This window comes from Patagioenas fasciata, chromosome Z (assembly GCF_037038585.1).
Source record: "Patagioenas fasciata isolate bPatFas1 chromosome Z, bPatFas1.hap1, whole genome shotgun sequence".
Classification (NCBI taxonomy): domain Eukaryota; kingdom Metazoa; phylum Chordata; class Aves; order Columbiformes; family Columbidae; genus Patagioenas; species Patagioenas fasciata.
In genome coordinates this window covers 6,129,574-6,152,522 of record NC_092560.1, presented here as the reverse complement: position 1 = coordinate 6,152,522, position 22,949 = coordinate 6,129,574, and the positions used below count along the sequence as shown (strand labels likewise).

Genomic DNA, 22,949 nt, shown 5'->3' with positions numbered 1-22,949 from the left:
GGGGCTGGTCAGGAGAGAGGGGGCTGGTGAAGGGAGAGCGAGGCCAGGGGCCGCACGGAGCTGGGGGCAGGTAGGAATGGGGCCGAGGCAGCTGGGAGGCAGCAAGGGCTGCCCCGGCCCTGGTGGCGGCGGCTCCGTGCCCTGGCCAAGGTGCTCCCGTGAGCGACCGGGCCCTCCAGGCAGGGTGAGAACCCACCCCCGGGGACCGCGTTTCTGCCCCGGGCCCGTCCAGCCCGGCCTCCCCCCGCCTGCGCACTCACCGCTGGCCCAAGCCGGACTGAGGCGGCGCTGCTGCTGGCGCCCCTGATAACCGCCCCGTGGGGACTCGTCCCTTGTGATGTCACGGGCGCCCGAGCACATCACAGGCACGCCCGCCGGCCCTGCCCGTCCGCACCACCCTGGCCCAGCCACTCGCAGCTGCCCCTGGCAGCCAAACACCAACCCTGACAATGTACAGACCCACCAAGCCGGCCAGCACTCCCAGGGTTCTGTTTACAAACCAGATAGAAGCCCCCCAGACCCTTCCCAATTATAAAACTGGGTGATGTGACCCATGGATGCTTTGCTCTCTGACATCCTATCCTGTGAGATGGGACTCTGAGCAACCTGATCTGGGTGAAGATGTCCCTGCTCAGGGCAGGCCTTGACCTAGGTGACCTTTGAAGCTCCCTTCAAACCCCAACTATTCTGTGATTCTATATCTTAGAGACTAGAAGACCTGAAGAGTCACAGATGTGCTGGGGAGGTATGTTCAGATCAATATCTACCCTTTTCCCCTCCAGTCTCTCCATAGTGAATATTCAGTCCCAATAAACCTGGAGGAGAAAACAGATAATTCTAGGCTGCATAGACTTGAAGCACAATTTTTTTAATGAAAGGTGCTGACTGTCCATCCTGTTTATGGCAGTGATGCTTGTAGTTCATAGAGCCTCATGGTGTGACTAGCAGCCTGCATGGGGCACACTCAAATCCTGCTCCTTCTCTTCCTCCGCCTTTATTCCAATTCCTGTGTGCTCCAGGCTGGAGAAGGGCAAAGGGCAAAGGGGGAGCTGCAGCCCAGTGCATGGTTGGTAGGTTTGCAGATGACACCAAGTTGGGTGGGATTGTTGATGTGCATGAGGGCAGAAGGGCTCTAGAGAGAGGTCTGGACTGGCTGGATCTATGGGCCGAGGCCAGCTGTAAGGAGGTTCAACAAGGCTGAGTTCCGGGTCCTGCACTTGAGTCATAACCACCTCATACAACACTACAGGCTCAGGAAAGGGTGACTGGAAAGCTGCCCAGCAGAAGAAGACGTTGACAGCTAGCTGAATATGGGCCGGGAGTGTGCCCAGGTGTCCAAAAAGGCCAACATCGTCCTGGCTTGTATCAGCAATACAGTGACCAGCAGGACGAGGGAAGTAATCATCCTCCTGTACTCGGCCCTGCTGAAGTTGCACCCTGAACCTTGGGGTCAGTTTTGGGCCCCTCACTACAGGAAAGTCCTTGAGGTGCTAGAGTGAATTCAGAGAAGGGCAATGAGGCTGGTGAAGGGTCTGGAGCACAAGTGTAATGGAAGCAGTTGAGGGACCCTGAAGAAAACGAGGCTGAGGGGAGACCTTCTCACTGTGTCTAACTGCCTGAAAGGAGGTTGTGGCGAGGTGGGGGTTGGTCTCTTTTGCCAGGTAACAAGTGATAGGAAGAGAGGAAATGGCCTCAAGTTTCTCCAGAGGAAGCTTGGATGGGCTATCAGGAAAAAGTTCTACATTGAAAGCGTTAATGAGCATTCAACGAAGATACCCAGGGAAGTGCTTGAGGCACAGTGGCGGGAGGTACCCAAAAGATGTGTAGACATGGCACTTAGGGACTGTATCAAAATTTCCAAAGATTGTAGTTCATACATAAGAATTATAGGAATATAAGCAGCGCAAGAGCGTCCGGTCTTTGGAGCACTTATGGAGGACGATCCCCAGTGTTCCCCAGCGCTGACAAAGTAAAAGATACCTGCTTAACAGTATAATTGTCTCAGCTGTTAAGTTTCTTTCTCCCTTTCAATTCCATGTATTGTTTTCCTCTATATCCATCAATAACCTCCTCCCAAAACACGGCAGTTCCTTTAAGTCAACTCAAGTGCTAAGAAAAATCTGCGCCAACCCAGAAAGCCCACAGGAGCTCTGCTGCCTGTCTGAGCTTGTCCCTCTTGCGACAGGATCGCGAGCAGGGTTTGCAGCAAAGTTGATGGGAACTGCCGCTGCGAGTAGTTAGGTCTTCCATCTGTAATATCTGTAATACAACCACCTGGCAGCAGAGTGGTTCCTATCTCCTACCCGTGAACCCATGTGGAGTGTGTCATGCTTTAAGGCAAGGCGGCAATAAACTGTGGCGGACGCTCCCTGTTACCCCCTCACCTCCCGCCACCCACTTCCTGTGCATCAGAGAGACGATAGGAAAGGAGGAAGGAAGAGAGACTTAGACTTCAAGTTGAAAGGTTTTAAAGGCTTTTACTAATGCTACTAATAGAAAGAGAATATATACACAAAATATACAAACCCAATCTTGAATGCTCGATGTGGAGTTGGCATCACTGCAGTAGCGGGAGCTGAGTGTGCGGAGCTGGTGGCTCCAGCAGCTGCAGCGCAGGCCCCCGGCTGTCACGGGTGGGACTTCAGAGCAAACTGGAAACTGGTTGCAGGGATGCAGGGCCTGAGGCCTGTGGATCACAGGCAGACAGGCAGGGTCCTCTCTAGATGTCGGCCATGATTGAAGAGAGAGTGACCCTCGTGATCACCCTCACATATATGAGGGGGGTATGACGGTTATGGGATGGAATACTTAATTGGTCAATTTAAGTCACCTGTTCCATCCACCCCTCTTCAAACACGCCCCTCTCAGGACGGAACATGGGAAAACTTATCAGTCTTTCTTGGCTACCATGGTAATAAATCTAAACATGAGCTTCTTCAGCATTCCCTTGGTCTTCTTATCAGCACTGAGTACAGCATCCAAGGAAAAGTATGCAGGCTAAAACTCAGAAAAGTATAGCTGCCTAGAAGAACTTAGCTGAAAGAAAAATCACTAGAAGAAAAGTGGTCTTGCTTTTAACAAAACCAGGACAAGTGTATCTTTAAAATCCTCATGTTCAAAAAAGGTGTCCTACCCAACATAGTATTCCTTTTTGGGGACAGAAACTAATTTCAGAGGGAGTATAAAAGATGCCTTGACATGTGCCTTGGGCAGGAGGGGTGCCACAGCCGCTGGTGTTTACTGGCCTCTGCCGGAAAGAGGGGATAAAAGAAACACTGTATAAATACAATGACCTGAATATTGCCAAACTGTGTGTGATAAATAGCTAGACAGAAGGAGGCAGGCAACTTTCATGTGTTTGCTCTAGCGACTGTAAGGGGTACAATTCCTGCTAAAGACAAGCAAAAACCAAAAAACATAGATTAAAATCCTAAGGACCCATGAAGGATCAGTGTGACATCATGAGATGACCAAATGCTACTTGAAAAAGCACAATCCTATCAGAGAGAAAGTAAACACCAGTAAAGTCGCTTCGGCCTACCAAATGCTCAGGAAGATGTCCGACTTGCCTTTCTCCCCACCGACTGTCCACACAACGAAAACAGTCCTGTTGAAGTAGTCAGCTAGCTGAAGATTGCATGAGCGGGAGAAGGGCAGCACCCTAACGTGGAAGAGGGGTGATACAGGGTGATATTTACTCAGTGTGTCCTCAGGGATATGCACATGCTCAGCACATTCTCCACCAGATGTCTCCTCATCCAGGCATGCTGCAGCTCCACATGGTTGCAGGGGTCTCTTGCCAGCACCTGCTCCACGATGCTCAGATCGAGGTGGAAGGCATGGCCAAGGGCAGGATGCAGGGGCACAAGCAGGGGGGAGACAGCATGGTTCTCATGAGGATTCCAGCCTTAAAAAGTGCTGCCCGCCTCAATGACTGGCTGCAGTGTGAGGAAGAAACTATTGAAGAAGAGCAACCTGAAAACATGGAGGAAGCCACCGCTACTTCCTCTGCCACCTGGCACTTGCTGGCCATGTTCTGCACTGGATACTGAATGTGCTTTTCAGAAACCATGCTCAAATCACTATCATCACAGGGATCTTCTTCACTTTCCTCTTCCTCGTGTTTCTCATCCCTGTCTCCTCTTCCTTCTCCTGCGCTGTGTTGCTGCTGGATCTCTCCTCCTCATTAATACCGACATAGGCACAGCTCCTTTTCTGTAGCCGCCAGCAGAGCCCAAAGAGCAGGAGAAAGACTAGACCTGCCACTGCTGCAAGGCAGAAAAGCACAGTGCTCCCAAGGCCACGCCACTCTGCTCCTGCGTCCGCTGCGCCATCTGCTGCACTGGATGGACCACCTTCCGGAGGCTGAAGGGCTATTCTCATTGCCCTGATGAGGAAGCATGGATGCAAAGAGGAGCCTGATTTACAGAATGAGAGAGACCACAGCCCACCACATCAGCTCTTCTGCAAAATGCTCCCTGACCCTGTGGCAGCTGAGCAGTCAGCACCCTGTGCCCACGATCCCCACAAAAGTGATGCAAGCACTCACAACACAACTTTTATTCAAACACAACACTTATGGGCAGCTCTGCATGTGGTAAAGCTCCCAGAAGGAATGGAATGCAATGCAATGCAATGAATGGAATGGAATGGAATGGAATGGAATGGAATGGAATGGAATGGAATGGAATGGAATGGAATGGAATGGAATGGAAGCTGTTGAAGAGAGAGGGCAGTTGCTGTCCGGGTGGTAATGGAGTCCCTGTCACAAGACTCCTCGTGATGGCCTCTTCAGCTGCATCGTGTCCCACTCCCCAGGAGGCGCTTTAGCTGCGCAGGGAAGGTGCAACACCTTTTCCTTTCCTTTCCGTGCCCTGCATTCTCCCCTCTTTGTTCTTCCTGGAACACACGGTTGTCTGCCAGCAGCTGCGACCTGCGCAAACACAGCTCTGTGCAGGATGGCCTCTTTCAGCGCCCGTCGAGAAGCATCCTATGAACCCGACTTTGCAGCCCATCAAACTCAAGATTTGCGTGCTCAGAGGCGTAAGGATTCTGCGTCAGGTGCTGGAAGAGGTTGAATGGTTCAGCCATTCGCAGTTCCGGGGGCAAGATGATCTCCTCTGGCAGGTTCTCATTGCCAATGAAGAAGTGGTTCAGGCATTTCCTCCGCAGACATCTCTGCAGGTACTGCAGGATGTCGTTCAGCCATTGCCAGAAATACCTCCTGTGCCAGTTTGACAGCGGCATGGTGGTCAGCACGTGCATCATAACTGTCTTCAGTGTATAGGTGGAAAAGTCTCTGCCCAGCAGGCAGCGGGCACAGAGCTGCAGGCATCTGAGGTAGCAGGTGTCAGGATGTGCCTTTCTGGCAATCAACCTGAAGAACTTCATCTCTGCCACAGCATAGGTCTCTGGCCACATTGTGCTTGGAGTGTAGCCAGCCTCTGTATACTGGCTGCTCACAAAGATGTCCGAGTCACCTTCTTGCACCCCAAACATCAACTCAATTAAAATCCTTTTCCCCCAGCGTTGCACCACACAGAATTTGCAGGAGCGGTCAGAGGGCAGCACTGTTAGGCGGCGTACGGTTGAAAGATGCAGAGCCCTCCAGGAACGTCTCACAAACATCTGGAAATAGCGCGCAGTTTTCTGCACGTCTAGGTAGGAGGCAGTGCAGAGGTCGTCTAGGATGCTGAAGGCTGCATTCCTCCCGTGCTCTTGCTCGGGGTGATGGAGGAGGCAACGTGTCTCTCCTGCCGGCTGCTCCATCTCACAGGTACACACCACCTCCACACGGATGCGGAAGTTCCTCATTGGCCACACGGAGCCCGGCTCCAGGTGGAAGGTGTGTCCTCGGGGAGGCTTCAGGGGCAAAATCAGGCGGTAGGTGATGTCTTCCCCACGGGGACTCCAACCTTCAAAGGCACTGCCCACCTCGATGGCTTTTTCCAGCACTGGGAAATAAGTATTTGAGAAGATATACTGGTAGAGATGGATGAAGGTTTCCATAAGGCTCATCACAGACTTGCAGTCTCTGTACAGGTGCTGAACTGGCCGCTCTATGTCCTCCTCAAGAAACCTTCCCAGGTCATTTGCATTATCATTCGCTTCTTCGGCTTCATCTTCATCATCATTCTCATCATTCTCTTCTCCATCTCCATCTTCATCTTCATTCTCTTCTTCATCTTCATTTTCATCATCATTCTCTTCTTCATCGTCATTTTCGTTTTCATCATCATTCTCTTCTTCGTCTTCATTGGCATCGTCATTTTCTTCTTCAGGTTCATTTGCATCATCATTCTCTTCTTGAGCTTCGTTTGCATCATCATTCCCTTCTTCGTCTTCATTTGCATCATGATTCTCTTCAGGTTCATTTGCATCATCATTCTCTTCTTGAGCTTCGTTTGCATCATCATTCTCTCCTTCATGTTTCTTCTTCTCCACGTTTTTAGCAAAGCTCTCCTCTTCTCTCTCTGGCTCAGGGCTCCATTTCCTGAGGCACCAGCAGAGCACAAAGAGCACGACCAGGACTCCAGCAACGGCCCAGCACAGCCAGTGTTGCAAGGCAGAGAGGAGCAAGGATGCCCAGGCAAAGCCGCTCTGCTCCTGGTTCCTCTGCGCCTGGTTCCTCTGCTCCCGGCTCCTCTGCTCCCGGCTCCTCTCCTCTATCTCCTGCCACAGCCGAGTCATCTCCCGTTTCAGCATCTCAGCACGCTGCTCCATGCGCCTGTGCGTCTCCTCATCCAGCTCATAGCCGACCAACTGCACATTCAGGGTAAGAATTTGAAAAAGCCCGACGAAAACATCCAAGAGAGCCATGTCCTGCAGGAGAAGGGAGAGGAGGGGCTCAGTGGGGCTGGTCAGGAGAGAGGGGGCTGGTGAAGCGAGAGCGAGGCCGGGGGCCGCACGGAGCTGGCGGCAGGTAGGAATGGGGCCGAGGCAGCTGGGAGGCAGCAAGGGCCTCCCCGGCCCTGGTGGCGGCGGCTCCGTGCCCTGGCCAAGGTGCTCCCATGAGCAACCAGGCCCTCCAGGCAGGGTGAGAACCCACCCCCGGGGACCGCGTTTCTGCCCCGGCCCCGTCCAGCCCGGCCTCCCCCCGCCTGCGCACTCACCGCTGGCCCAAGCCGGACTGAGGCGGCGCTGCTGCTGGCGCCCCTGATAACCGCCCCGTGGGGACTCGTCCCTTGTGATGTCACGGGCGCCCGAGCACATCACAGGCACGCCCGCCGGCCCTGCCCGTCCGCACCACCCTGGCCCAGCCACTCGCAGCTGCCCCTGGCAGCCAAACACCAACCCTGACAATGTACAGACCCACCGAGCCGGCCAGCACTCCCAGGGTTCTGTTTACAAACCAGACAGAAGCCCCCCAGACCCTTCCTAAGTATAAAACTGGGTGATGTGACCCATGGATACTTTGCTCTCTGACATCCTATCCTGTGAGATGGGATCAGCTCCCTTGCTGCTGGCTGCTGTTCTCGTGGTCATGGATTGGCCCTTGTTGCCTTCATGACACTCGGGGATGGGTGATGGTAGAAATTGTGATTGTGAGATGGGGCCTCTCCATGGCAGGATCTCTCTGCCTGCTGTGCCACTGAGAGAGCACATTGCTTCCAAAGAGGCAATTCGTAAGGGTGATGAGGAGATGCGGGTTGAATTTTCCTAGTTGGCAGCTCCCACTCCCGATAGAGCACTGGTTTCTCCACATCCAGCATGTTCAGTTCTGTCTTACCAGCTCCCCAGAGTGTGTCTGGGATCAGCAGATTCTCCACCTGGACCCCAGTGAACACATGGAGACACATCAGCGGTGCCTCTCTCTTGGTCCCGGTGCAGGTGGAGCTGCCAAGGAGTTTCTTTTCCCATGTGAAATTGCCACCACAGTTGTGAGAGTGTGAGGGGAAAGTAGGGAAAAAATCATCTTTGTAGCCACCCTAGTCTCCACACTACGTCCCTATGGTATGAAGTTGTTGCCTGCAATCAGCTGTGAGCCTCGCAAACACAGCTCTGTGCGTGAAGAGCTCTTTCAGAGCATGTCTCGTAATGAGCAGTCTCGTGAGCGATCTCACAGCTCCATGTCATGGTGTAACTCCAGCTAGCAATATAGCCACGATAGCCACTTGTTGACTCCCTGCTCCTCCCATCCCCAAATAGGGGAGAGACAAGAAAGGGAAGGGAGAAACTCATGGAATGAAATAAACACAGTTTAATAAAACAACCAAATATCACTAATACACCACTAGTAAAAATAATGTATATAAAATGGAAATAAAACATAAAAGACAACCAGTGCAGTTCCTCTTGAACTCTGTCTGCACTGAGCAGCTCGTCCCAGGAGGCACTACCCTCGTCCAGAACAAGCAATCCCAGAGAAAAAGGCAGAAAGGCCCAGAGGCCTCTGCAAAATGGCAGAATGGTAAAATACTGAAATAAAGAAACTCCTGAACAGAACTCCTCCAAACAGGTCTCCATCCCAGCTCTGACACTAGCCGGAAGATCCCGATTCTCCTTAAATAGGAAGCATGATGTTAATGGCATGCAATATTCTAATTGATCAGTCTGGATGCTAGTCTGCCCCATCTGTGCCCCTTTCCCGGTGGCCTTGCTTCTAATGCAGACAGTGGATGGCTCAGCTTTGCTTGCCTGCCTTCTCCTGGATCCTGCCTGTTACGCAGTGCTCTCAGTTCTCTATTCCAGGACAATCACATCTGCATCCTGGACCCTCTTTCACCTCTGTGAAACTCTCCAGTATCTGACATCATAGATCAGTAACTGTAGGAAGAACAACTCCAGGGGTGTTTAGATCAAGAATGAAGCAGCTGGATGATGCTGGCACAGAATTCTAGCTGCTTTGCAACTTCGCAGTATGTGTGTGTTAAGTAGAGATTGGACAAATCATGCATCTGAATGCTCGTGTGAAACCATGTTTGGGGTGCTCCAGTTTGAATGACATACCTCATGTGTGTGAATAAAGAATTAGTCCTGTAATTTTAGGATTTGCATCCCGGCCTCTCTCCTGGGCTGGCACAGGCCAGTTTAAAAAGTTTCCTAATGCTTCCCATGGCAGGAAGACACCACGAGGACAGTCAGCAGCACCCAACTCTCCCAAGACCTGCTGGCCAGTCCCTTCCACACCCAGCCCAAGGGTATCAGGGACACAGGCCTCATCTTGCAGGTGCTGGTGGTTTGCAGCTGCGTTGTGTTCATTAAGGAGATACAAGTTTGATAAGTATGAGCAGAATTTTCAACATGTGGTTTAAGATTTCAACAAATTTCGATTACTAAGTAATGTGAAACAGTGTATTAAAAATCCCACAACCTTCTAATTCGAAGTGATTCTATTTCAAACATACTTACTTAAGCTAAATGATTAATATAAACCCTCAACTGGGCTCATCCAGTGATCTGTGATTAATAAAAGACCATTACCACACAGCCGAGCTTGCATAGCAGAGAGAGGTCAAAGTAGGCTCAACCAGGCTGCCATATTGAAGGAATGAAATGCTTGGCTTGTAGTCAAATTGCATAGAGTGGGGAAGGTCTGCAAGAGCCATCCTAACCCTCCCCAAGTCCTTCAATAGGACTTTACCAGCTAAAAGCTGTGCCAGGAGTCTTAATGATGAGAGCTCTCATCAGTAACGTTACCATTTTCCAGTGTTGAAGTGGAAGCACAAGGATCTGTGTAAGAACCACTGGGATTTGGGACTGGTCTCACCAACGCTTTTACTGTAGGGCAAAAGGAGTCACCTCTTATTTGGGGGATAACGAGTGAAAAAAAGGGATGTTCATCAAAGTGCTTCTCCTCAGGACAGCCCAAGGTATACTTTCTCTCATTCAGGCTCTCTTGAGACAGTAAATGAATGCTAATGAGCCTTTGCCTTTTCTTCAATCAAAACAGTGCTTTGCTGCATTTCAGGACATGATTTGGGCTTCAAAAGTGTCAATACATTCAGCTGATTCACTTTGACATCAGAATACAACCAAAAGGATCATCAGTCTATTTACATGGCTCAAAATTAGGAAAAAAGGCAGCTATGGCAGAGTCCTCAGTAATTTAACAACAAACTGTGTACCAATGGAGATTTTTCAGAAGACAGTGCAAGACGATTTCATAGTCACTCATGAGAAGTATTAAGCAAGAACTAAGCAGTGTTTGTTTGAGCCCTGGTAATATTGAGCTGTTGCCTGAGTGCCTGAAAGAATCATGGCACTCATCAGAAAACACATCACCAGTTGTACTGGAACACAATTGGCACATTTCACTCTCCTTCAATTTAAGTTCTTACGTCTGTGATGAGATTGCTTGAAATCCAAGTGTTGACTCGTGGCTATTTACTGGGCTGTTGGCATCAAGGATGTTTCGAGCAGCCCTTCCATTTGGTAGGATGAGAATGGTAGACTAGTACCATAACACTCATTGTGGACTTTTAGCAGTCCATTATCTGACTTCGGGAACATATTCATTCATTCAGGCAGCCTAGATGCATTTCAGACATCAATTTCAATAGAATGTAATGCATTGGAGAAGAAATTAACCACAAATGCATTTTTTTGCAAGCCATAGGAATGCTTGTGGTAGAGGCTAGGGAAAAGTTTGCTAAATGTTTAAAAATATCCATACTGTTTTTGTTGAAGTGCAGTCTTTTATACCACGAAGGGATTAACTGGGACATGTTTACTGAGCCATTCCTGTTACCCACTTTGTATTTACACATGTAAACTCTGCATGCCATTCAGTCAGTGCAGCAGTCACACCGAGACTGGGCAAATTTTCCTTCACCACATCACACCTAGATCCTGGGCTGCTCTGGTTTGGAAGTCTGGCTTTAAGCTCCCAGAAATATTTGGAGAATGTGACCGTTACAGTTAAAAAGTGTTCTTAGTGAAAAGGCATTTGTGAATAGATGGTCTCATTCCCACAGCTAAACAACTCTTTCTATCACAGCTCAGAAACTGGAAAGAAATGGAAAGGTGGAGCGGCCAATGCAAGTGGTGAGTGACATGTGCTATATATGTATATTATATAAATATTGGATCAGATTCCTCTGGAAGCCACTCTGACTCCTATCTGGTAATTCGATTTCTTTCTGAACAAGAAAACCTTCTTACATATTCTGGTGACTGGTCAGTGATGACTTTTTTAATAAAATACTTGGAAGTCACTCAGTAAAGGGAAAAGTGGCTTTAAAACAAAGAAATGCTTCCGACTTTCAAGTAATGCTGCCTCTTCCCATGTGTAGGAAACTCAATTTCTGTGTAAGCCTCTAAGCCAAGATAATTAAACAAATTAGGAACATAAATAAAATATCCACAAACAAGCACTGTCCTCCCATCCCCACTTCTTTTTCTTAAATAGAAGAAAATTATATCAGCACACATAAGATGAACAGCTAGATTAGGTTGATGAACTTAATTAGAATCCTTGAAACACTAGTTCTGTAATGTTAAAAAGTAACAAAATTAGAAGAGAAGACTAATCACTCTGATGAATACACACGTCTGGAGCCACAGCTGGTATAAATCAACAACTACAAATCAGGTACTTCTCTTGTTTTGCTGGTGTCTGTCTGTGGGAGCTTACTGGGGCTTTTACCATGAGGAAAAACATGCAATTTCAGTGATATGTGTGCTCAACTTCATCTTGCCAAGGAGACAGAGATAATCTCTCTGCCTTGACTTAAGGCTTTGGCCTGACTTGCATCGCATCATCCACAGACCCAGACCAACGTGCTTGGGTGCCTTACACCACCGCAAGTGGCTGCCTTGGGAAGCACGGAGCAGCTTCAAGGATGGGTTGTGCCAAGGTTGTAGGCTTGGATGCTATGCTAGAAGAAATTATGACTCTTCAACAGTGCAGCAGAAGACCTTTCATCCTCTTGCCATGGGAGTTTCCTATGTGACTTCTGCAAAATTTCGCACTGTATTGGTTGAAATAGGGGTTGTTTGTTTCCTGAAAAGATTACTTTTGGAGAAATATTAAGGACAGTGTCCTGCAAATTGAAGATGGTTCATATACACTAACTACCTTTCTAATTAATGTTGTTCATCTGGTCCTCAGCAACTCTCCTAACCCAAAGACCCTGTCCTCTTCTTTATCCTTTCCCAAATTATTTCTTCATTCTAGTCTAACCTCATCAGTCTGCAGTTTACATTTCTCTTTGATAATTTTTATTCTCTCTATACTCAGAGCAGAAGACTTTGTCTCTCACATAGGCTGGGTCTCGATGGCAGTTTTTCTGAAACAAATCTCACCTTCAGTTCATAGAAAAGCGCATTTTTCAGCCTTGAGAGTATAAATATGGTGCTGCTCCTTTATTTCCTGTATGAGTGCAAGAACGGACATCTTGAAATTCTATATGAGAAAAAGGTACTGTGAACTTATATATGTATCCAATCTCTGTGTATGCTTGGGAAAAAAAACAGCATAATTTTCACGGGGCACATCCCTGTGATGAAGGCTACACAATGCCAAATTGAGCCTAAAGTAGAGAGTAGAACTGCATATTTCAGTTTTGGGATTTTTGAAGTTCAGGAAAAATTATACAGACCTGGATGTAGACAACTTATTATAGACAATGCCACTAGTCCTGCTTCTCCCTGCCATTTAGACAGTCTCACCTCTGTGCCCAGTAACATCACAGGACAGACACTTCTGGAAGATATGTCAAAACTTATGGAAGCCAGGGAGGTGATGAAGGACAGCCAACATGGCTTCACCAAGAGCAAATTATGCCTGACTAGTGGCTTTCTACAATGCAGTGACTGCTTCAGTAAACAAAGAAAGACCTACAGTTATTTTCTACTTGGACTTCTGTAAGACCTTAGATACAATTCCCCACAACATTCTTAGGTCTAAAGAAGAAATGGGTTTGATGGATGGACTGTTAGATGGATAAGGAATTGGCCAGATGGCCACATCCAAAGAGTTGTAGTCAATGGTTCAGTGTCCTAATGGAAACCAGTAACCAGTGGTGTCCATCAAGAGTCTGTACTGGGATCAATTTAATATCTTCATTGATGACATAGACAGTGGGATTGAGTGCACCCTTGGCAAATTTTCAGATGACAACAAGCTGTTTGATGCAATCAATTTACTTGGGGAACAAGATGCCATCCACAGGAATCTTGACAGGCTGATGGAGTAGGCCAATGTGAATCTCATGAAGATCAACAAGACCAAGTGCAAGATCCTGCACCTAGGTTGGGGCAATCTCCAATATTAGTACAGACTGGGAAAAGAATAGATTGACAGCAGTCCTACAGAGAAGGATTTGGGGATACTGGCAGATGGAAAACTGCATTTGAGCCAGTGATGTGCGCTTGCAGCCCAGAAAGCAAACTGGGCTTCATCAAAAGGATCGTGGCCAGCAAGTCAAGGGAGGTGATTTTCCACAATACACAGCTCTTGGGAGACCCCACCTGCAGTGCTGTGTCTGGCTATGGGGTCCCCACTTTAAGAAAGACATGGACATGTTTGAATGGATCCTCCTCCAAAGAATGGCTACAAGAATTATCAGAGGGCTGGAGCCCCTCTCCTCTCGAGAAACGCTAGGTAGAAAGATGGAGAGAGACATTTTACCAGGTCCTGTACTGACAGGACAAGGGGCAATGGTTTTAAACTGAAAAAGGGCAGATTTAGATTGGAAAAAAGGAAGAACATTGTAAGACACTGGAACAGGCTGCCCAGAGAAGCTGTGGATTACTATCCCTGGAAGTGTTCAGGGTCAGGCTGGATGGGGCTCTGAGCAACCTGATCTAGTGCAAGATGTCCCTGCTCATGGCAGTGAGGTTGGGCTAGATGATCTTTGAAGATCCCTTCCAACCCAAACCGTTCTGTAATTCTATGATGCTGTGTGTGCATGACAGGAAATTACTCCCCAAATTATAAAAGACCCACAAACCTTGGAAACAGAAGCAGGACTTCCAACAGATATAGCTTTCATATAACAAAACCTAATTTCTCCAGACTGTTCTGTGAGAAATGGAAGAAAATAGTGAGTGAAGGGGTAATATACTCAAACCATCACTGGTCTCACTCATATCAAATGGTCACTAGAAATGAAATCAACACTTAGGCTTGCTAATGAGTCTCCTGATGCACACTGGATTTATCTGGGCACTTCTATAAATATTACAGAGTGACAGGTATTGGAATGACATGGAAAGCATATCATCCTTCTGCTTCCTCTTTGCTCTCTCTGTTCCCATATGAAATATATGGTGGTGGCCTGTGGTGCCAAAAGACAGGATGAGGGCAATGGGCACAGACTGAAGCACAGGAGGTTCTATCTGAATATGATGAGAAACTTCTTTACTTTGAGGATGCCAGAGCCCTGGAACAGGCTGCCCAGAGAGGTTGTGGAGTCTCCTTCTCTGGAGACATTCAATACCTGCCTGGACAAATTCCTGCGCAATCTACTCCAGCTGAACCTACTTTAACAGGTGGGTTGGACTAGATGATCTCCAGAAGTCCCTTCCAACCCCAGTCATTATGTCATTCTGTGAAAATACACATGTATATGTCTGTATTAAAAAAAGTGTACACAACATATTCACATAAGCAATGCATGCTTTAATTGCTTTGCCAAAAATTCTCCATGAGTGCCTCTTCTAAAGAAGCTGTGAACCTGCTATAGTAACATGAGTCACATGTAATATAGGAACTTCTGCAAGTCAAAAATAGTGAGGGCAACTCCATTCAAGAGAAAAATAGGACAGATATAAAACGTGAGGAAAGAAGATCCAGACAAAATATTTTTCTATACAATTCAGTGTGCATATTTCCAGATATGATTAATATTTTGCATTTAAAGTTGTGGTGGCCCAACTCCAAACATCAGCTAAGGCCCACACAGCTGCTGCATCACCCTCTTCCATCAGCGGTACAGGGTAGAGAATAGGAACACTGAAGTGAGAAAGCTCATGGGTTGAAATATGAAGTTCAATGGGTGAAAGAAAGAGGGGGAACCCCCGCCCATGCAAAGCCACTAAGTGATGCAAAGGCAATCAATCACCACTTCCCACAAGCAGACCAGTGCCCAGCCAGTCTCCCTAAAGACTCTTCCTGGCACTGAAGAATGGTAAATCCAATTCAGCCAGACCCAGTACAAAAGTCTGCAGTGAATCAGTCCATACCTTCTACATGATGTTTTCTGAGACTTCCACAAGAACATGCTGGGTCATTTTTAACGGGCCTTTGATCCCGCTTCCATGCATCGCATATATATTTTATGCCCCACAGTCTATGTACTTCATTTTATTTGTTGTGATCAAGGCAATATTATACATTTCTCTACAGCTCCTATTGACCTCTTGCAGCATCCCAGAAAACCTATATATTTCAAGATGTTCATTTTGATTTTCCAGTCTGATGCAAATATTTAGTTACCTTTCCTTCCACATTTTGAGGATTGATATCCTTCACCTAGTCGTGTGGCCATCAGAAATGTGCCTGCTGACCTATCATCTGATGTGTGACCTCAGATAACCACAATGAATCAGCTCGTACACCAGTGAGCAAGCACCATGAGAAACATTATCATGATGAACAGGCTGTGCTCCAGCCATAGTCTCAAATTTTGTGCCCTGCCTGTATTTATCAGGGTATTTGTGCTTTCCACACATTCTCACACCTGTGGAGCCTACTTCTAAATTGATATATACTATATCAAAACATAACTGGTATTGTTACTAACATAAACTGGTAAAATATATTTTCCTGCACTCTTAACAAGGCATGTTTCCATGTTCCTATGTTCAGAGACATTTAAATATATGTATTTACAGCTCCTCAAATGCTGATACTGGTATGTATTACTGAAAGGTAATTTGCTGTAAATGCAGTTATACAGCTAAGCAACAAAGTCTTTTATATTTTTTATTCTTAGTCTAAAGCACTCTTTTGCATCCTAAAGTGTATTTCTCTATCAAGAATATTATTAGAATTTAAAAATAAGAAAATAAAGTGTTTGTGCTGTAAAATTTTCTTCTGTTTTCCCATTTTATTTTATACGTCTGTGTGATCACAGGTTACTTAGTGATCACTAAATGAACAGATTGCCCTCCTGTTATTTGAATCTGAGGTACAAAGTAAATGCCTTTGTATTTGCCACAGAAGTATCACAGACTACGTATTTCATAATGATGTAGAGTGTTGATACGCATGTTAAGCCCTTAAGCTCATTAGTAACAGGTATGGGAGGATCGACATTGATAAATAGCTGCTCTTCTGAAGAGAATTACTCATTATTTTCTCTCATTGTCTTCATTAGAGTTCCTGGGGATCTACATTATGAAGAATGAGAGAAAAAAATCACTTTTCATTTCTTCAGGAACAGGCATTGTGTTTCATGAGAGAGTTGCAATTTATAATTAAAAGTCAGAATGATTCAAGATGTATGTTCTCAGAAATTTGCGATTGAAGTGCTAGTATTGAGCCATCATTCACTAAAACTAATTCGCTTCTTGTGTACACCCTTGTATTCTCATTTTTATGACTGGCAGTGATACACAATCAGAAAAAATGCAACATATTCGTGACTTTTTGTTGAAAGAGATGACATGTTGTTCAGACAAGGTACCTGTCCTCACTGCATACTCGTGGATGGTCTTTAGCTCTAAAAGACCATTTTTGGTGAAAAGACACGAGCTGAAATGGATCTATAAAAAGAACATATATATCTGTGGGCTTATTCTGGATCAATATGCAGTAAACCACTGAAACTCCATCTCTTGTAAATACCCAAATTTTAAATTTTTTTTTAAAGTCTCTTTGTTTAAAATCAGGAGCAAATGGCTTTTCCATGCACTACTTGAACCTCTACGCTTCTTCAGAAATTGAAATTATACAGTTAATTAAACCAAGGAATTTTGGGGAACAGACTGCCTATGCAGGAGTGGAGAAGAGAGGATAAGGACTGATAAATATCCCAAGAAATTTGACTTAAAGGAAATTAAATTGTCAGTTTACATTTCTGGTGCCAATTCAGAGAGCAGTAAGATAGAAAAAAATATTTTTAGACTTGTTCAAACCTTTGCTTTTTTATCTGAAAGAACAAAGGGAACACACTGAAGAGAGTGCAGCACCACAGTTGATTTTGCCAGAAACAAACTTACCTACCACAAAGACCTGGTGAATAAATCCAGGAAAATGCCACATCATATCTCTGCTCCACATTTGCTGCCAGTGAGGCTGAGATAAGTTGTATCTCCTTCAAGGTATTGCAATGTAAGTGCTTCAAAAATGACCTCATTTTTCAAAAGTTTTATTGTTAAGTTTGAAGACTAGACAAGGTCATACTGGTTTTACATCATTCTACATGATTTAAGTATATACAAAACCATTTGAATATTACACAGCTTGAAAGGTTGCAAAGGTCATTGTGTCCGAGATAATTCTGTACTTACTGACACACCAGAAGCCAGCACTGAATATTATAGTTCATATTTGTTGTATAGCAAAGATACACTCATTTAGTATCCTTAGTCTTCAAAACTGACACTAATTTGTATGCAGCCATCCCAAAAGAGAAAGTCAACCTCAAAACCAGAGCCAGTTAACGTGATAAGCCCTTAGCAGAACACAGATAAAACAGAGCCTCGCGCCGGTGCTTTATTTCCTAGGCTATAAATGTAGCACATCATTACAGAGTTACAGAAAGGTGAAGTCTGCCTACAAATACTTAACTGGTTCAGGGTGAAATTTAATTAGGAGAACATTTACAGACTTGTTCAATACCATTATTACAATTAATACAGAAGTCAAGGATCATTTCAGAGTGTTTCTCCATCCCTTGATAAAGGGACATATCCTGTCCTGCACTTGTTTTTTCTGGTTTGGGGGTGTCAGTTGCTTGCACTGGGAGAGTACCTTCGTGTTAAGTCCCATGACAATGGTTTTCACCAAGACAAGAAAAGGAATTTGAAGGGAACAAGTTTAATTCTAGACCACAATCTGATTCTCATATTTTTTGTTAAATCTGAAGTATTCTGCAGAAATCAAGAGTTATTTCAGACTTATACTGCTGACACTGGGAGCGGAATTTGGTACTATGGCTGCACAGTGCCATTTAAAGAAAACTTCTTGGTAGCTAAGGAAAAATTTCATTAGAAAAAGCTTCAATATGTTGGTTGAAATTGTAAGAGCATCACATATATGATTTTTGTATACATTATCACAGAGTGTTATCACAACGTATGGAGCTTTCTTTGCAGGTTGTGAAGACTGCTGGCAGATGAAAGCTGACAAAGGACATAAGGATGAAAATACTTAACACTAAATTCATACAAAGTGAAATTATTATGTTAGGTATCATGGCAATGCTATTTTCATATGAAGAGAAATGGATAACAATTAAATTAGTAAACCAAAAAAGATTAGTTGCAAAAGATGAATAACATGAAAAAAATCACTCAAGAACACAGAACAGTATTTCAAAATAGCATTAAAACAAGTTGGTAAACTACGAAACCTAATTTTCTGAAATGGCCTTCCATTTTTTAGGTACAGTTGACTAGTGAAATAACTACATGCTATTCTTCATATCTGTAATTCATTTCAGGGCCAATTCCTCTCCCACAACAAGAAAATGGTTTTGGACCTCTTTAAATATTGTGTGTGCCCTAAAGATAGAAATATTACTTTTTTTTTTGGTTGTTGTTTCTTTTGTAGAGCCTAAAGTGCAAAACATGGGCAGTAGGTAATCTAGGAATACGCTTGTCCTCCATTATCCAGCATTTTTAAAGCACCATCATGGTTGACTTTCTCTTTAAAATCGCTCACTATGCTTGAAGACCCCTCCATATATACATCATTAAGGAATGCTGTTAACACAGTTACAGACAAGACAGTAACAGTCTAGTGGCTTTTGTTATGCAGCACAAAGTAAAAAATAAAGAACAAACTTAGCAGTGTTGCACAGGACCTCAACATTTCTTACACATACTTTTACCTTTACAAGACTCTTTTTTTTTTAGAAGTCTTTAAATGTCTAAGCCTTATAAAATAAATACTTGTATAAATACAGTTTAAGGATTAAGTCATTTTATAGAGGCAGGGTGTTCTGTTTGTTAAAATGTGACAGTTTAAGTGACACTATCAGAAAACCGCCACCAATATATCCCCAATTCTTGTATGTAAAATGCCTGGCTGCTATTCTAGAGTCTTTCACAGTTCAATGGATAATCTATTTTGTCTGTGGTGGAGAATGTGTGAGTAAATGCAGGTTTTTGAAATCCAAACCATTTTGTTTCCAAAGTAAACCTTGCCCTTTGCAGACTGTGGGCCAAATAGCTGTTTGCCTGGGAAGCAGCACCCAGGTTCATACTTCAGAGGTTTGGTGAGAATGTAACAGTGACAAAAAAATAAGTTCAGTGGCATTTGCTAGAACATGCAGCTGTATATCTATCTAACTGTCTATCTCTCTCCACATCAGCATGTTATGAAATTAAAAGGGTGGCAGTAATCCCACATGCTGTTATTTTAGGTAACAGATAAAACATCCCCTCGCTCCTTTGTCCTGGGATGCTTTTTAGACTTAGGTGCTACTCTAACATTAATAGAGCACTTTATTCTGAGGAAACTTGGAGTGCTCTACAAAGGTTGGTATCATTATGTCCATCAGCAGGGGAAACTGAGGCACAAGGGAGAATGTCCCTCCTACTGCTCCATTTTCCTCCCCAAACCTACTTTTTAAACTGAGGTCGTCTCTGGCTACCATGCTGTTAAAAAAAAAAACCCAACAACATAGCATGTATGAAGCATTTCTGTAGATGAGGTATGACAAAAATCACCTACTCAAGGCTCACTGGCATATGTGTGAAAAGACATAGTTGGAAGTGGAAGGTGCCAACAGACAAGCTCTGGTGAATTCCTATGATGCCTCTTGCCCTCATACCTGGGAGAAAGACTGTGACCACCAACACAAGAAAAAACCTACTGAGAGGGTTTCCTGGCAGTAAGGGAGTCATTCCTCTTGTGTATATTTTAGCGCCTGATTCTCTTGCCCCACATTTACCCCTTCACAGAAATTAAAAAGGTTTCTGAAAGAAGTAACTGGGCAGGCAGCTCCATCTAGGGTTTGTGCTCACCCCTGGGCAAGTCACAAAATGGGCTGATGATTTCTGATGTGCTTTGTGCCTTTACCTATCTGGGTACTTAAGATGAGGTGTCACAAGTGCCCTGGAATTTCATCTCAGCCTCCTTGAAAAAGCACATCTCAAGCAGAATTAATAAACTTTGGCAAATTCACTAACTTTATAAAACACTGATAGCAGATTTTGTTCTCTATGCAAACAGGTCACCTCTTTCAAGGAAAATAACATTAGTGGTGATACTAAACAGAAAAGGTAGATGTCATGTCTATAGCATGCAAAATAGACGAGGAAAATGGGGTTAGTTAGGAAAATCCTTTAGGTGCATGGACTCTGCTGTTCAGATGAAAGTGATAAAAGGTAGCTCGTAATGACACAGGTACTGCGTTTTACAGTACCACAGAGTATCTTCCAAAATATGTCATAAATACTGACAGAGTTTGATAGGCACAATTACTATAATGCAGTCATCCCCAAGTAAACTTATTGCTAAAAGCTGCAGTATCACTTTTTGCAAGTAAGATGACAGTATGATTTATGGAGAACTCATCAGCCCAATATTTCTAAAGCTACAAATGAGCTTTGTCATGCTATTTCTCTTCCCTTGTAAAAAGGATGCTGCTGTCTTTCCCTAACACGTTTCAACTAGTGTGAACAACTCAAAGGAGAACTAGAAAGATAATTCCACAGCAGAAGGGACAACACTAACAGATTTCAAGGACAAAATTGGATTGGATCATTTAAAGGGCAGGCTTAGACCTCCTTGCGAAAGACAATTAGCGGCCTACCATATAATGAGCATTTGGTCATGAAAAACCCACTCAGCATCCTACAGGCTTTGCAAAGTTTCTTCTACGGAAGGACTTTTAGCTACACCAAGAGCTGCGAAGCTTAACAGGGATCCTCCTCCTCAGTCCTCCGCCGTGCAGCCCAGCAGCTCTGACCGCAGGGTGATCCTGCCGTACCACGACCATGGGAGGATGCGGACGTGCCGGGCGTAGATCGGAGGGTCAATGACGTTCTTACGGTGCGTGTCGTTGTCGAAATTTCCCTGGAACACCTGAAAGGCAAGTAACGAGAAGATTTAAGCCTACATGGCTGAAGGAAGAGCTGTGGTACACCCCTGATGTCCCGGGGCACCTTCCTGATCTCCAGGCTGAATTTTGATCATGTGGGTACCCAACTGATGCTGAAAGCAGCACCTACCTGTGCTAAGACCTAGGGATTTCATTGCAGGCCAGGGATCTCAAAGATGAGTGTGAGTGTGGCATGTTCAGCTCCAGTACACGTTTAGGTTTTGATTCAAAGCTTAATCTGCTTTTCTGCCAACACACAGGGCCCTGCTCTAAAATTTACATAAAAACCATTAACATTTGAAAAAAATTAAATGTCTTTACTTGGCATTTGTATCATGTCAAATTAATCCCACAAGATCTTGTTATTGTTTCCAACAAAATAACATCAATAATTAGAGTTTAGAAGAGTTTTTATTGTATCACATATGAATTCAGCTTGGATGCAACTACATAACCTCTTGTAAAGTCAGTGACTATCAAGGATAATATCTTTTTCTGTCAAACAGAAGTCAGCATTTGAATTGAGGGCATCAGTTTGTGATCAAATTAAAAAATCCTTGCATGGTACAGTGCATGTTATGATGTTATTATATTTCCAATAGTATAAGTTAACCAATACAAAAGTGAGCTCCCAAAATTCTGTCTGTATTAAAACAACATTGGGTTTTTCCCCTGGCAGCTGCTATTTAAATTCAAAGGCCACAGCACCACTTTTTGGCAAAATGATCAGATTATTCTCTAGGGATATTTTCAGTTTTTATGGGAAATGTTCATTCTCTTAAAATGTCAGCCAATTCACTCTTCATTTGTAAAAACTGTATCTGATGGCTTTTCGACTTGAAATAAATGAGTTTCACTTGAAACATGCAGACAAGAAATATGGACCTCCTGAAGAAGTGCTTACATGAGTGAATCAGTGCAAAATGACAAGTTTCCTAGAAGTTCTTAGAAAAAAATGTCAGAGGTTGAACTCAGAAGAGGCTGATCCACTATTTTAGCTCTCAAGCTGGTTCTTTTGTGACATGTTTACAAAGCACTATACGAAAACTTTCACTTTTTGGTCTCTATGCTGTACCTTTTCTTTGAATTTCAAAAGCTTCTCTCAACTGCTGTCAATTTCACATCTCAAACAAAATGTGTATCTTCCAAAAGTAATGCTCTTTCACAAGTGATAAATTTCCCTTCTCATCTGGCATCTCACTAACACAGAGATGGGAGCATTAAAGCACCCAGGAGTTTAGGTAGATGGATAAAATTGCAGACATACTGGGCACAGAAACAACAGTGCTGTGAGTCTAAGGGAAAAAAAAAATATATATATTTGCCACAGGAAATATTGCAACCCAAATGCAATGTTTATTACATAAAATCAGTTGGAGCTTGGGATAACAAGATTGTTTCTGAATTTGAGTTTCATTTGTGGCAATACAGCATACAATAAAAGGTAGTAAGCTTATTATTAAAGTTACAGAGTGGCACTCCCCAATGTACAATATGCAGCTAGGAAAGCTGAAAAGTAAATTTTTTTTGCTTTTATTTCTTCCGCATGCATGCATGCAATATATCTGTTGATATTTTTTACCAAGCCAGATGCTAAATAATGCAGAACTGTAGACAATTCTTGCTGCAGAACTATTGGAAAATTCTCTTACTCTCTATTTTATTTTCCCTGCAGAAGCTGTATTTCAGAGAGAACATTTAGATGACAGTTTAGAACAAGAAACATTGTTGTTTACCAGAAGAACCCATCTACAGACTCAGTATTTGTATCCACATATGACTATGCAA

General features: G+C 44.4%; 2 protein-coding genes across 4 annotated transcripts in view; both read right to left on the bottom strand.

Moving 5' to 3' along the window:
- Positions 1-4,791: 4,791 nt before the first annotated feature.
- Positions 4,792-6,723, bottom strand: LOC136115289 (inositol 1,4,5-trisphosphate receptor-interacting protein-like 1). Its single transcript, XM_065861290.2, has one exon. It carries the CDS (start codon positions 6,721-6,723, stop codon positions 4,969-4,971), a length of 1,755 nt encoding a protein of 584 aa, XP_065717362.1. The 3' UTR covers positions 4,792-4,968.
- Positions 6,724-17,242: 10,519 nt separating this feature from the next.
- EDIL3 (EGF like repeats and discoidin domains 3) overlaps positions 17,243-22,949 on the bottom strand; it is a 250,484-nt gene continuing 244,777 nt past the window's right edge. For all 3 annotated transcript variants that reach the window (XM_065860558.2, XM_065860557.2, XM_071801893.1), the window contains one exon: positions 17,243-21,145. In XM_065860558.2, coding sequence (XP_065716630.1) covers positions 20,996-21,145 — 150 coding nt within the window. In that variant the 3' untranslated portion in view covers positions 17,243-20,995. The remainder of the gene's footprint in view (positions 21,146-22,949) is intronic.